Consider the following 15,680-nt stretch of genomic DNA (forward strand, 5'->3'; position numbering starts at 1 on the left):
AATCGAACAAAAAAACTCTTCTCCACTTCCACTCGAAAAACCAAAACCACAAAAACCAAAACCCCCAAAATTCACAGAAGACAAAAAGCTCATGAAAACTGTCTTTTACTCGAGTAAGAAGAGAATGCAATTTCAAACAGAGCACAACATATGACAGAGCAATGATACACACTGAAGCCTTCACAAACTCATATTAAGAGTATCTGCTGACTGAGCAAGTAGAAGTATTTGCACATACAGGCATACTGCAATAGGCTGAACCACACAACAGCTCATTTTAAGCTTTGGTGGTTTGTTTTTTGTTTGTTTTCTTAAGCCGGACTCAAATCTCTCACAGGTACAAATAATTCAGCATCTGTTTAAATCCTGTACTGTAATTAGGGGTTACTAACCTGACAGGGTTGCAAGCTAATTTTAGGACCAACTCTGGATGAGCTGACCGTTTACAATTTAGAATACATCCTTATCACTAAGATCACTTAGGCTTTCTTCCAGGTTTCATCTTTACCTGTTTACAAGAGCTGAACTCCGGTTTGAAGACGTTCTGTAAGAGTGTGCTGTCGATTAAAGCCCTGATTTAAATAATCCAAAGCAAACAAAGGAAAGCCACAGAAGCGCCCCTCCCGAAACCAAGTTTAATTCCCGGTGGAACCTGGCAGCTTCGCAGTTCAGATGCAAGAAGCTCCAGTCGTGATGATCCTCCGTGAGTCTTCAAGAAAGAGAACCCAAGCTACAAAGGGATCCTCAACCATCCCTACGGAGGCGCAAATAACCCACCAGAACGCAGGGCAAGTGCTGAACGACCGACTGCGCTACCCGGGAGAGCGCCGTGGGACTCCCCGCACGCCCCGAGCCTCCCCGGGCACCACGGCACGGCAGAACTGAACCTACAATAACACAGACTGCTCTATCAAGGTCATCTTGTTTCGGCCCTGCGTGTTTAAAGGCAGGCACTCTCCGACGGAGCCGAGTATGAAATATTCATGCCGGGCGCGGAGCGGCAGACACGGCGCTGCCGGGCTGGGGGATGGCGGCTGCCCCAGGGCGCTCCCGCGGGTGGCTCCCAGCCCGCCGCTCCCACGCTCCGACACCCCGAGCCCCCGGCGGGGTCTCGCCTCGCACAAAGGGGATTCCCATTTCCCGGGAAGTTGGTTCTCTCCCGAACCCAGGCAGGCGACTGAAAGCGGCCAAGGCCGGGTTCCCCGACCCGCGTTCGGGTCCGCGCCCGCCCCGACCCTGAGTCCCGCCCGGCCCGCCCCGCTCACCATGAACGCTGCGGTCCCTCAGAGGCGGCGGCGCCGGAGCCCCATTCCCGCCCCGCTCCGCGGGCCTGGCTCCCGCCGCCCGGGCCCGCACGGCCTCGCGGGCCGCCCGCCCCGGGCCGCCCTCCGCGGGTGGGTCCGGCCGGGCCGGCCCGCCCCGCCAGCCGCGCTAATCACCCGCGGAGCCGCCGCACACCGGCACCATCGCCGCGCTCCGCCCCGCCCAGCACCGCCTGGGCACGCTCGGCCCCGCCCGCCACACGCCGCCCGCCTCCCGAACCGCCCCGGCTGAGAGCAGGGCCCGGGAGGGACACCCCAAACCGCGCACAGGCTCCGGAGCACCAGCCGCTGCCTTTGTCTGCCCAGAATTGCATGTCCTGGGTTTAGGACGCAACTGCATTCCTGATACATTGGCATCCCTCTCCATTGGTTTCCCACACAGGCGCTTCCCATCCCCGCGTCCCTGGTCCCTGGCTCCAGCCAGGCGTTTGCTGCTACCGCATCCGATACCGTGCCTTGCTGAGACAGCCTCGGTAACAGTCCTAAGTGCAAGAGCAGCTAAAACTCACCAGCCCTTAAACCAGTGCCGAAGGAAAAGCAGCAGCTTTATGCTGAAATACTTCCTACAGCAGAAGTACCTTTTCAGTACCACTCATGCTCTCTTCACTTGAGACAGCTCTAAAAGATACAATATATAAACCCCTTCCACAGTTTTGACAACTTCCACATCACATCTTAATAAATATTTTGCCTCAATCCAGATTAATAAAGCTTGCTACTATTCCTTTGTCCAAAAGCTCTTTTACTTAACTTAGGGGAGTTGCTGTGGCTCCATCTTTGGTAGACTTGCATTTTATGGCATTATCTATTCACCTGCAACTGTTGTCCTTTTCTCAGCCCTGTACTAAGGATTTCATATTTCCTAAACTCACTGTGGTTTACAACTGCCAGGCTGAATTGTTCATGGCCTTTATCAAGGCCTGATCGTGAATCCCGAAATGAGCAGCAATGCAAGGACTAACCTGAAAACAACCAGTCACCCAAGTATTCTGCTTTCAAAGGGTGGCTTTGCAAAAGTTAACTTATTTTCTAAGAATTGTCAGGTGTTATATCACTATTGTTTTCAACCTGTGACTTCACATCTATTTCATGGATGCAGTGATACCTCATTAAACGTGGAACAGCTCACTGTTTAAGAGTATCCGGGCTTCATTTCCACCACCCCCAATGAGTTACAGACATCTGACATCCAAGCATCCAGTGTCAGAGCACAGATTATCACAATGGCAAGTCAACGTAGCTCATGGAAAGCCCTACAGCCTCCAGGGCTAATGCTTTATCTCATTAACTATCTGAAGTAGTAAGTTATCACGCATATTAGAAAACACTCATGTAACGATACAGCTATTAACACGGAAAAAAGGAGATTGTGAGAAAAAGCACCCTCGGGTGGTTTATCCTGTGGTAGATCTCTGTGCTGTCACAGGCTGAAAACAGAATGATATTGCAGCTCTTCTGCAAAGCAGTGACTGGGAGAGAGGGATGCCTGGTGACACAGGAAAATACTTGTGTGGGGTGAAAAGTGAAGTACCCCCTGCAACTCAGACCACAGCTGGCCACGTTACACATGGTAGCAGCCACTATTTTTAGGCTGCCACAGTTATAACAGTACTTGAAGCTACTCAAACAAGTTATGTGCAAGGTTTAATTACATTTTACTTTTTTGACTGGAATTCTCACCTCACTCAGCATATGAGACAGGAACTGCACCAGGATTGCACAAGCAAACAGAAGATTGTTTTTTGCTGGTTTGAGTCTGACCGCTGCCTAAATAGTGCCTCAGTGTTCCCTTCCACTTCTTCATAGCTGCCTACTGCATGTCCATCTGCAATCTCTTACCTTTCATAAATAGTTTACCAGACAAATTTCAGCTGGTGCACATCCAACACTTCACTACCCTTCCCCCCCCCAACACCTCACACCATTTTTTGTGCCACCATTAAGCAGCTGTGTGACTGTTCCAGGCTCACTAGATTGGGGAAATGATACTGCCAAAAAACAAATGCTCTGTTCTGTTGAATTAGTCTTATTACACTGTAATGCTATGGGGCAATGTGAGTGTCAAAGGAGAAGGAAGGAAAGGGAGCATGCAGCACGACTGTTTCTTTCAGAAGTTTAACTGAAATCAGATCATGAAACTTGTAGATGATCTTTGGGGCTGGGAAACTAAGGTCTTATAGAAGGATACCTGAGCAGAAGACAGCAGGAGGTGATAGAATTTGATGGAAATAACATGTGTGAAGTTTTATATTCCACCAGGATATCCTTATCCTTTTTAGTACCAGAGTATTCTTCTGTTCCATACTTAACAAATTAGGAATGCTTAAGCAATGTAAGAAGATGATACTATGGCCAGTTCATGAGGAAAACCTCACACTATTTTTAGGCATCATTTCAAGTGCTGTGAAATTTCCCTCTTTTCCCCTGAGAAGTGTCTACTTCTCCCTTCCAATTATGGGTGATATGGAACTTGGGCTGGCAACTGTGATACTGTGATCCCACACAATCACACTGAAGTAAAGTGAATAAAATAACCCATGCATCTTCCAGAAAGCTGAGAAAAAATGAGGAGCCACATACTCAGTCCTATGCTCCAGCCACTGGACTAATTTAACAATTTTTCCATATACATATTTTTATAACATGACATTTAGAGCAAAGGAGGCATCAAATTAAGGAACATTTACAACCTAAGCACAGATAAGACCAAGTCAGGTCTTCCAAGGAAGAATAACAGTTTGTTCCAAGAAAGAATAACAGTTTGCTGGTTTGAAGTCTGTTGTCTCTAATCATTCATTGTGCTCGTATCAGATGTTTCTCACCCTCAGGGTTCACATTTCATTTGAGCTGTAGGTAAATAATTTAAGTGTTTTTTTGTTCATAGAGAGTGACATGTTTCATTAAAAAAAAAAAAAAGAAAAAGGAAGGAACAGAAAATAGATCCCTCTATTTGAAGTACTCAGAGACAAAGCAGACCTCTGAACCATGAGAGACATACTTATGAACCCTGTAGCTTAAGAACAGCTCTTTATTATCAAATATGGGCTCTTCAATTAGACTGAGCAGCGTCGGGTTCCAAGTGACTCTAACATGAGTCACAGTAGCAACAAAAAAACCAACACCCTACTGCTTAGAACACTGCAAAGGACACACTTTAATCTGCACATACGAACATGTGCACAGTTTCCCTATACACTGACACTATCTGGTACATTGCAGCACCAATCAAATAGAAACATCTGCAAGAAAGGCCTCCAGCAGGGCAAGCATCTGCTAAATGCTTGAGAAAAAATAACCATGTAGTGTGTACTTTTATTTTTTGTGAACATCTGCCAGAATAAAATACTATCAACACCTGCTTTCAGAATATCCCTTAAATGTCACTTCCAGGGACTGGGATTCCAATGGATACGGACTTTATTTAAAAACATAATTTTACATAATCTGCACGCCCACTCACTGATCTTTCTGCCTTAATTATCCACAGAGCCTCGGCAACATACCCTTCCAAATAGTCTCTCTGCAACTTTTTCTTCTGACATTTCACATTAGTGCTGATGTTGCAGGGGAAAACTTACCTTTCCTATTCAGTATCAAATAACACGCTCTTCAGTCTGGCTGAAGATCATGTCAGAACTGTCCCCCTCATTCTGAGTGAGACACAGAAATAAAAGGTCTCTGGATGCCAGGTCAGCAGGATGCTGGTGCCATTCCGAAATGGCCAAAGAACCAGGTTAATTCTGGTACACGGGAAAAGAGTCACAGGAACACAGCATTTCATCTTGCAAGTTCTCAAATCAGTTGCAAACACAACCTCAAATACTTGTAAACTTCAACAGAGCCTAAAAGTCACCCAGGAATGCCACCAGCCTTGTAATGCAAAACAACTTGCATTATGATGCTGTTCAGATGCCCAGCACAGCACACAGTCGTTATCTGTGTTGGCAAACAGCTGTCTGTGTAGGTAAGGATGGGCACACTAGTACTTCACTCCATGACTTCAGGACATGTAACAAACTAGTGTAGGGAAAGGTACTTCACTTGATACTTTTAACCATATTCTACTTCTCCCCTGTTCTCAAATCTCTCTGCTAGTTTCTATTCTGATTTCCCATCAAGATTTGGGGATCTCTAAGGATCTCTGACCTCTTCAAGTTTGATGCTTGTCTGCTCTTTGAAATTATAGAAAGGAAAAGCAGTGAATCTACTGCACTAAAGCCTCTGAGTGGATTTTTGCATCTACATTTGCTTCTCTGATCCCTGAAATTACCTTTGAAGACATTACTGGTGCCAATTTATTACACGTCTAATAAAAGCTTATTTTATACTCATATTGATGGTGTGTTCCATATTCTCTCTCATCACCTGTCCAGTCTCATAGACCCTCGTGCATTCTGTTTAATTTTACAAAAAAAAAAACTATACAAAAATGTAAATTTTCCTGAATATAATCTTCTTTACAACTTAAGGTTCAGTCTTGAGAAGAAGTTGTAGCTTTTCAAAGCTACACACAAACATAAATACAATATATAAAGGAATGCAACATACCTTCATAGTGTGCCTTAAAGCAATTACTATTTTCAGGCTTTAATATTCATGAAACTGTTTCCACTGAACTTTGTCATGCTCAAGTGACAACTTCTCAACAGAGCACAAGAAAATTATGTGGAAATTACTACAGGCACAAAAAAATTGTAACAAAGTCAAGTAAAAATAATCAGATCAAGAGTTCCCTGAGAGAGAAAAGAAGAACTCAAAATTTGCTAGTCTTTCTTTGGAAAGACACTTAGGGAAAAAGCACCCATCTGGCTTTTTAAAATCCTTACATCCGTATCTTCAGGGTTCCCAGTAACACACATACAATAACTCCATTCATTTTGTAGAGCCAAAGAACATCAGCTTTGTTTGTTGTTAGTGAGCACGGTAAGAGTTAGCCTTTCAAAACCTCCACCTACCCCCATTCTTTAATTTTAGATGAAGTTTGAGATGTATAAACTGGAGGACAGACAAAGAAAACCTTTGGGTCGGGTTTCTTGGAAACTTGCTTCTGCTTAACACAGAAATAGCACACTGAAGTCTTGCAAAGCTTTCTCAGTTTTACACGTCAGCAATGGAAGATTCTAGTCTGCTCTTAGAATAGGCAGTTCCACCACAATACATTTAGGGGTCAACACACCTGCCTTTAAGGATTTGCTTTGCTTCACAGAAAGGTTTTGCCAAGTGTTTGCACAATGCAACAATCAAAGGCACCTGCTGTTATTTCCAGGCTTGCTCTCTAAAGGCATCTATTTTCGTTCAAAAACCCCTGGGGGAGAAGTCTGAAAGCCTCCCATGTGTTGCCAGGGGAAGGTTACTACATGGGAAAAACTTACTGACTGTACAAAGATATAGATGTCTAAGTATCTATCTCTCAGCACTGGCAGACACACAAATGCCAGCTGCATGTTGGATGTCATTTAACACAAATGAGAGCAAGTTTCCACTGATGTATCAGCTCTCCAGAAAAGTTGTATCCCCTAGCCTTGAAATTTTGGGGTTAGAAAGAACCATGTACTTCATACTCAAAAGTCAATCATTTTCCCATGAAATTGTGGCTTCCTGCATTTAAAAACAGTCTTGTGCTATGAGAATTCATATTCCATCTAGGGCTAAGTATCAACGTGGGCTACAAAGTAACCGTCTGAATTGAGTCAGACAAACTGGACTTCTCCCTTACTGCACTTTCCCCCAGAACCTCCCACTGGCATTGAAACAGACCCTTCAGTAGAGACCACCACCTGACATGGTAACTGCAATAACAACTAACAAAGCTTATAGTTCTTTCTGGGTAGTATCTTTATTCCTGAAAGCAGATACCTATCCTTAAACACCCCCTGTTACACTCCTTTAGGATCCCTCCAGCTTCTAGGGCTTTCGACTCACACAATTTACAAGCAGTTTTAAAGAACGATAAAGCAAAAATAAAAGTTTTAAAACTGGAAAAGGAGGAAAAAAGCCTCTCACTTCCTTTCAAAAATGCTTTCTAGCCTGTCATAGCTATTTAAACCACTACTCAAAGCTTATTATTTTCTATTAGTGTGATGCTTGAAACATATTCTATGCTTTCACATGTTCTTAACATAAAGGAAAAAGTTCCAATAGCATCAAAAGTTGCACTTTGGCAGCTAGACTCTGCTAGATTATGATACCTGACTGGGTCATATTACATTCTTTTATTATTAAAATACTCCTGAACAACCCTCCTGCCATAGTATTAAATTACCCTTTTATTTACTGTGGATGGAAAATATTACTCTTGCTTTATCTGTTTAAACACGATAGTAGATTTGTTTGAGGTAGGTAATTTTCAGGACAGGACAAGGGCAACCCACTCTTTGTAGAGTAATATAGTCTACTGGAATTGCTGAATAATCTATTTAGTACAGTTCTTGTTGGGGAAAAAGAAAAGGCTTTTTAGGACTTCATCAGTGACAAAACAGGTTTCCTCTCTTATTTTTATCTACTTTCACAAAAATTAGATGCCTTTTACATATGGTTACAATAAAATAAAAACATTTGTGACTGGATCAGAAGGCAAGACATGAAAGAGCAATGCATTAAGGCAACTTGCAAGTTTTAGGTTGTAATTCTTAAGTGGGGAAATTAGTTACATCTTTATTTCCAGAGATTGTAACAACACTAGGCATAGGTTAGTTTTAGAATAACCACAGTAACTATGCCTTCTTAAACTGCACTTGCTGCTTCTTAAAAAGAAAAAGGAACTCTGGCACACCATGAAAGATTTAAATCCTGCCTTTTTGCAGCCTGACAAGTAGAAATGAACCCAGCAGAGGAGAACACGGGAAGTGAATCATTCACACCCTCAGACTCTTTGTGCAGAATAGAAAAAAAGCACTCCACAGTTTTTAGCCAGAATGCTTCAAAGTGGCATCGAAGTCTATGTGCAAATGCTCACCCTATTAATAGCCGTAGCCATCAGTCACAATGATTTATCCAGGGATCTATCCAAAGACAAACTCAGTGTAAGCAGAAGACAGTGCTTTACCCAAAACTGGAGGTGTAGCTCCTGCCAGAACCAGTAGCCAGCTTGAGCCAAGCACTTCCCCTTCCAAGAGGCCCCCCATGGACCCTGTGAACAGAGCGCACAGCAAGGCCCGGGCACCCGCACAGAACAGCTCAGTATTTTTATCAACTGCCCCCCGTCAGCAGAGCCTGCGGATGTGCGGATGCGGAACAGGAGGCAGCAGCTGGACACGCTGCACAGCTTCCACCCGGAGTGCTCCTGCATCCGGAGCTGCACAAGAACTCCACACATCAGCAGTCTGTGGACTTTTCTCTGGTTTGGGTTTTTCTTTACTTGGAAAAACCACACTACTTTCAACGGCAGCTTTTATCTCTGTCAGCCTAAAGCATGGGTTGTAGTAAATTCTTCCTGTATTTCTTGCTGGGTGCTGTTGCTCTGAAACTCTTTTCCATCTAAGAAGTTCAAGCCAGAAAACAGACTAAGCAAAGTGATTTCATCAGTCAGCCAGGTTTCTAGCTTAAAAGAAAAATCAAGTGAAGATTGACTTGAATGACAACTAACCCAACTCACCCTACAAAGGTTTTTCCTAGAGTACTGTTATAAGCATCATAACAAAGCATCATCTGAGCCAAGCAATGTATTTTGCTGTTTCAAGAACTCATTTTCACTTTATCACACTCTGCAGAGTAAGCCTCTTCAGTACAACTGATGTCAATTGACTGGAACGTTGACCCCATGTATATATATCCATGACTTAAATAATTATTGCCGAAAAAATGTAATTGGTAAATGATGTTGATTTATTTCCTGTTACAGCATCCAGTTACTCCAAAAGAAGAACTGTTTTGCCTCCAGCTGAAGTCAGTCCACTTGGGAAATTTTACGGTTGACACCAAGACAGAATTAGACTTTTCCACCTCCCCCTCTCCTCAAAAGAAACAAATACAGGAATGATTTAAAAAAAAAAATCAAAACAGTTTGGTAGGAAGGGATGGGAACACTGCTGGCAGCTCATATGACAGAAGCAATATTGTTTTACTGGGATTACCAAGTCTGAACACTTTGACTCGCACAATCACAGAACATGCTGAGTTGGAAGGGACACACAGAAATCATCGAGTCCAACTCCTGGTCCTGCACAGGACCATCCCCAAAAGTCACACCATGTGCCTGAGAGTATCGTCCAAACACTCCTTGGACTCTGTCAGGTTTGGTGCTGTGACCACTGCCCTGGGGAGCCTGTTCAGTGCCCAGCCACCCTCTGGGTGAAGAACCTTTTCCTGATATCCAACCTAAACCTCCTCTGACACAACTTCAGGCCTTCCCCTTGTGTCCTGTCACTGGTCACAACAGAGAAGCCGTAGTGGCAAGGGCAGAACAAGCCAGGTGTCCAGAAAAGCCTGGCTCTGAGCTCTTCTGCCACCACTGCACCTGCAGTCTGCTCTGGGGGCCTCACACAGACCAGCTTGTTACCCACAGCTGCACAGAACCCCCTGCAGTTTTTCCCTGCATCTGAGGTGGGCTGGCTGTTTCCACCATTGGTGACTTCAGGGTAGGAATCCAATCCCCAGCAATTGATTTATTTAAATCCTTATTCCTGGATAAGGGGAGAAGAGTCATCCACTCTGATTTCCGCCAAGAGCACACTATGGCTTTCAGAACATAAATCCTCATAAATTTGAAAATATGACAATCCCTAAGTTAAAAATAATAGCTAATTTTTTATTATTAAGGAACTGCCATTAGAAATTTGAAGTATTACTATATGGAATGTCAGCAAATGATATAATAAAATATTTAGACCTGCATTTATGAGTAAAGATTGTTATTGGAAGGCCTCAAGTGTTATATGTGCTGAATTTTACTGATACTGAAACTCAAAGAAAATGAAGATACTCTATTGAGATCTTTTTGGAATGCATATAGTGGAAGTTAAATTGAACAGCCCTCATAGGGTCACAGCACATTTGGAAGGGAAAAAAATATGCATTGATTAAAAATGGATTTTTCTATTATAGAAAAAAATGAAAATAAATACACTATAGAAAAAAGTTATTTTAATTTCTTCAGGGAACAAAGCTATAATGTATAATAATAGACAAAATCTGACTCTCCTCTATACTTTAGCCTCTTAATACACAAAATCTTGACTAACCAGTTGCAAAACAAGATCTGTGAAGACAGATCACATGACAGACAACCAAATTACATGTTGGTTGCCTCTTGAGTTTTTAAAGGAATTTTAAAGGAATTTCTTTTTAAGAGCATTCACTAACAAAACTGGGGGGGAGTGGGGAGAAGCTGTTAACATACAATATTTTAAACTTCTGTGCTTGCCAATCTTGAAGTGTTTCTAAAACAGTGGCTGCACAGTCCAGCTCAGTTCCACGGTCTACTGGAAGGGAAGAGAATCCCATTTTGGTCGTGATTCTCAGTAAGGTCCCGTCATCTGACTTTTAGTTCATTTTCACAGTCGCAAAAGCAGCTGGCATAACCAGTTCTGCTCAAGCAGAATTCCTGAAGATAATTGATATAAAAAATTAATCATGCAAACCTCCACTGCAAATGCACTTCCAGCTCCTCCAAGACTACTTGTTCTGGCTGCTTTTAAGCTTCAAAGCATTTAACTGGCTAAAAACTACGCAAAAGCTCTTGGTAAAACAACTCAACCTGAGCATACACCAATATTGATTTCTCATAAGAAGACTAACATTTATGTATATTATCAGCATGAAAAGTAGAACAAGCAACAGCTTAGCTGCAGTGATTTTAATTCCTACATTGTTAAAATAGAGTATTGGTGCTGTGCTGTATATACACTTGCTGAACAACAGTTTTTACAGGACTTGAGAAAAGGCTTGTGTGCTCAAAAACCTGCCTGACTATTCTTTTGGTGCAAGGTCAAAGGGGAAAAAAATGCTTCTTCTCCTTACATTCTGTGCCTGGCTCAGCTGTACATGTACAGCCACCTTCAGTCACGGTTTAACAATATGCAACTTGCAAATGGCAACTGATATTTGAGGGTCTGGAGTTTTCATCATTCATTTATTTATTTAGCAAGAAGGAGGCAGGAAAGAAACAAGAACTGGTCTTTCTAAGATCAGTTTTTAACTACTTCACAATTCAGTTACTTTTTTCCCCCTCTTTTGTACTTCACATAAAAGCACATATCTTAAAACTGCATTTTTCCTTGGAAATTGCCTTCAATCCCAGATGAGCCTATTATGGAGAAGGTATAAGAACAGTGTGCAATAATAAAGTATTTTAAAGATTCCTCCCATTATGTAAGTTTTAAAAATATGCACAAAAGCACATCAATCCTTATCATTCAGAAGACCATTTCAGTTCACAGTCAACTTTGCTCATCTCATTCTGGAAAAAAAAAATCCTTCATTGATATAAAAAAGGTATGAGAAGATGGAACCACAAACATACCAATGAACCCCCTAGAGGAGCATAGAGCCAAATGAATGGGAGAGTCACAGGGTCTAATTAGTGACCTGATACAAAGGGGCTTCTTTGATGTCTGTACAGAAGCAAATGCAGGAGACTTGAGAAAGGATTGCTTGGTGGAACAGTCACCTTAGTTCTTGTGCACAAAGAGGTCATGCCAAGGAAGTGAGATCCAGTAGGTTTCCCCAGATACGTGGCTATCAGTTCCAGGCCTCAAGGGTGAAATGGAGCTGCAGCACTGATTTCTCTGGCCTAGGACCCTTTTTTGCAGAAAGGTGAAGGAACTGCTGTTGGCCAACAAGCTTCATTCCAATAGCCCTGTGCTGTCACCTCCTCCACTTGGACACCCACAAGTCCCTTCAGCACAAACCAAAGGGCTCAAATTGTGCCTCTAAATGGGCAAAAACTCCACAACACAAGTGCTACTTTGTCATTGCTAAAGCAATGTGAGGGGTAACCTAGACTGTGCTTTTAGATGTTGGTGAGGCTCAAATTAGTGATTTACAGCACGACTCATATCTCAGAAAGTCTGCATGTCAAAAATAACTTCAGGAAAGTGCCAAATCAATTAGGAAGGATTAGTTATTGTTATCCAAGAGGCACTGGAGACAATTGTTTTTCAGACTTGCAGTCTTGCCAGAAACTCAATAATGTTTGGATGCCATGCCACATAATTCTTTAACAGCTACTTTTTTTTCTACCACATTTAATACAACCATTCAAAGCTGCAATGCTCTAGGAACACTGAACACTCACTATTTAAGATAGTTTGGATGTATAGTGAAAATATTCGCAGTACCAGCAACAACCAAAAAATGTTAATAAATTATTTACCCACATACTAAAGAACAGGTGCTACAATAAAATACACTGCTAAGGGTTAGAGTACTGTGATTATTAAGCCTCTTCAATTCTGCCATGAAAACTGTTTGGTGAACACTTCAGAACTGTTAATTGTATCAAGACAACCTGTAGGTAAAGTCTGAATGGTTGAGCATAGTGACAAGTTCAAAAAGCAGCCTGAATTTCTCCCCAAATGAACTTAAATTTCACTTAAATGAACAAATGAACTACAGCTAAGACCAGTCATATGACACAAGGATTTCCAGAGTACTTGACCCTAAATTAAACAGCACAGTCCTTCAAATCAGCATTTGCATTTCACACACTGCAGCTGGTTTTGAAGTGCTTACTACATGGGCTCTTTCCACGCAAACCTTCCCATTCCCACAGTGGTTTGAACAAGGAAGCGACAACCAAAATACTACAAAAGCCCCAACACACAACATGCCTCTGTGAAATCCAAAAATCCCAGATCGAGTCAGGCAGATTGAACGAGGATGTCTTCTTGTCACTGAAAGAGCAGCTCATGAGCTGATGCCCACATAGCTGGACTGCACAAGATGTTCCCCATTGGAAAGGCAGGTCATTTGATTCATTAGCCAAGTGCTTGGGTTCCTCCGTACTAGAACCAGTTCTCTGAAATGTTGTTTTCAACAATGTTATAATGCCACAGCTTGAGAAGTGATATGCAAAGAAGGAACCATTTCAATAAATAATTTCAATACATACTCCATTCTGAGTGTGTACTGAATTCCAGCTATTTGGACAAGGAAAAATATTAATTCCACTCACTTACCCTGAACTGTATTGTATTATTCCAGCATTTCAAGTCAATGACCAAATTTTCATCAAGGCCCACACATGGAAAATTTCAACTCCAAACAGCAAGTACTTCAGAAAACAAATGGGTGAAACAAGCATTCTAACACAAGTTTCTGGCACTCTACCACGTTCACTTTATCTTGAATTTATGTACTTTTAATTACTATTTAAGCAAAAATAAGCCAAGGCCAGAAGACCACAATTTCCCTTCAAACAGCCTGTTATAGATGGATCTTTGACACAAAGACCACAAACCAGTGAAAGCCAGAACAAGAATAAGATATTAGATTTTCAAATGAGCTAAGCTTGGTTATTAAAAAAAAAAAAAAAATTCATATACTTTGAATCTTCACAAGAAATGCTTTATACCCAAGGGGTATGTGTTTTCATGGAGTAGTCAATATAATGACCACATTCTTTTCAATGGCACTCTAATAATGGAAGTAAAATTTCAAGTAAGAACCTTCTTTGCTGCTGTCCAATAAATTGTGCACAACCCACCAAACAAACAGGCTGCTCAGTCATATATACAGATCATAAACTTAACTGGCTTCTACATTCACCATTAATCCTTACACAGAATTAAACAAATACCTTTTGCATTTTCTTGGGATCTTTCTGTGAGTTTTCTCTGAGAGGTACTTTTCCAAACAACTTCCATCCCACATCATTTTGCTTTTCAAGTCTTGCACTTTGCTTTCTGGTAAACAAATTCCTAGAAAAAAAGAAAGTTTGATTAAGAAAAAGGGTTCATCAATCATAACAAACAGGAGGATAGACAATCTGCTGACCTTACATATCCCAATCAAACAATCCAACTCCTCTTGTGGTTGAGCTGACAGACACTGTTTCTCATTCTCAAAAGATAAATCATGCAGTATTATCACCATACCAGGCAATGGACTTTGTTAAATAATAACTTCTAGTAGATAAAAAAAGTTCATTTTCCAACTTTCTACAGGTGGCCTTTTTTAGCCTCCTTTGAGACCATTCAGCCTCACTCCTTTAAAAAGACACCAAGACACTAAATCTCTTGCTGCATAAACATTCTCTACCCACCTGCTACAACACACTACTACCAAAAATCACAAAAAATTTGGAGACATAGTAGCTTTTTACTGTATTTGATCTGCTTTCATAAAAGATTATTTTTCCTGAATAAGCTCAAAAGCCGCTATCAAAACACATTAATTCTGAACACATTTCATTAACTCTGAAATGCCTCAACCAGCTTAGACACTGCAGGAACAGTCAAAGCCAGGCACAAAGCCACTGCAAATTGAATTAGTTTTATTGACATTGCTAGTTTTTAATCATAAAGTGATAGGCCAGACTTCCATCTTTACACCACAACTACATTTTTCCAAAACTGAACATGCAGTACAGACCAGACCTCATGCACTCAGCTCCTTCAGGAGCACATCAAGTATTTTACATCCACAGCATTTCTACATTATTAAAGTAACAAATTCTCTTTTGTCCTATTGGCTCTGTTATTTACTCACCTCGTGGTAGGTTTTTCCAGAAATTTGACTACAGATTTTTGCTCCCTCATTTAAAAGAAAAAAAAAAAATCCAGAGACAAAAGTATTTTTGCTGCTGCAATCAGCAGGCAGCTCTAGCACCTTCAAACCATGGATACTTCCAGGTTGTCAGTGCTGCTTTTCCTTACAGTTACTGCTTAATGCCCACTGTGCTGGCCCATCAAGTACAGATCGTTTCATACACATCAAGTGTGGAAGTTTGGTAAATAAAAGTATAATTGAGCTTCATGTTCTGAAAGGACTGAATCCATAATAGGCACAACCTGATTCCTAGATCCATAATAGGAACAACATAGACACTAAAAAGTTGTTTTTCCTGGCCACTTTGTATCAGCTGACATGAACAATATCACAACTATACCGATAGAGATAACATTGCTGCAATACAGGAGGAATGTTTAATATGAGGAAAACAATTGAGTTAAAAACATCAGTGCTTTGAAATGTATTTTAAGGTTAATAAGGTGCAATGCCATCATTAAATATGCACATATTTATACAAATTATCACATGATTCTGTATCACAAGGATACAGTTACCTTGAAATTCAAACCAGGAACAGATTATCATATTAAAAGATAAGAACAAAGTGTTTAGGTACAGAAATCACGTAAGTCAATTACAACTGATGTCAAAGCTAAGCAGTAACTGTGCTTCTACAAACCCCTTCAG

General features: G+C 41.5%; 1 protein-coding gene across 2 annotated transcripts in view; it reads right to left on the reverse strand.

Annotated features, from left to right (window-relative positions):
* The window catches only part of TBC1D14 (TBC1 domain family member 14), a 69,505-nt gene that overhangs the window by 32,507 nt on the left and 21,318 nt on the right, over positions 1-15,680 (reverse strand). Inside the window, exon 3 of one of the 2 annotated variants that reach the window (XM_050338191.1) lies at positions 14,059-14,179. In XM_050338191.1, coding sequence (XP_050194148.1) covers positions 14,059-14,179 — 121 coding nt within the window. Of the gene's footprint in view, positions 1-1,265; positions 1,416-14,058; positions 14,180-15,680 lie in introns of those variants that run through there. The other variant, XM_050338192.1, reaches the window with a different exon arrangement.

The sequence above is a fragment of the Myiozetetes cayanensis genome, unplaced genomic scaffold, assembly GCF_022539395.1.
Source record: "Myiozetetes cayanensis isolate MyiCay16 unplaced genomic scaffold, myiCay2020 scf7, whole genome shotgun sequence".
Lineage (NCBI taxonomy): Eukaryota > Metazoa > Chordata > Aves > Passeriformes > Tyrannidae > Myiozetetes > Myiozetetes cayanensis.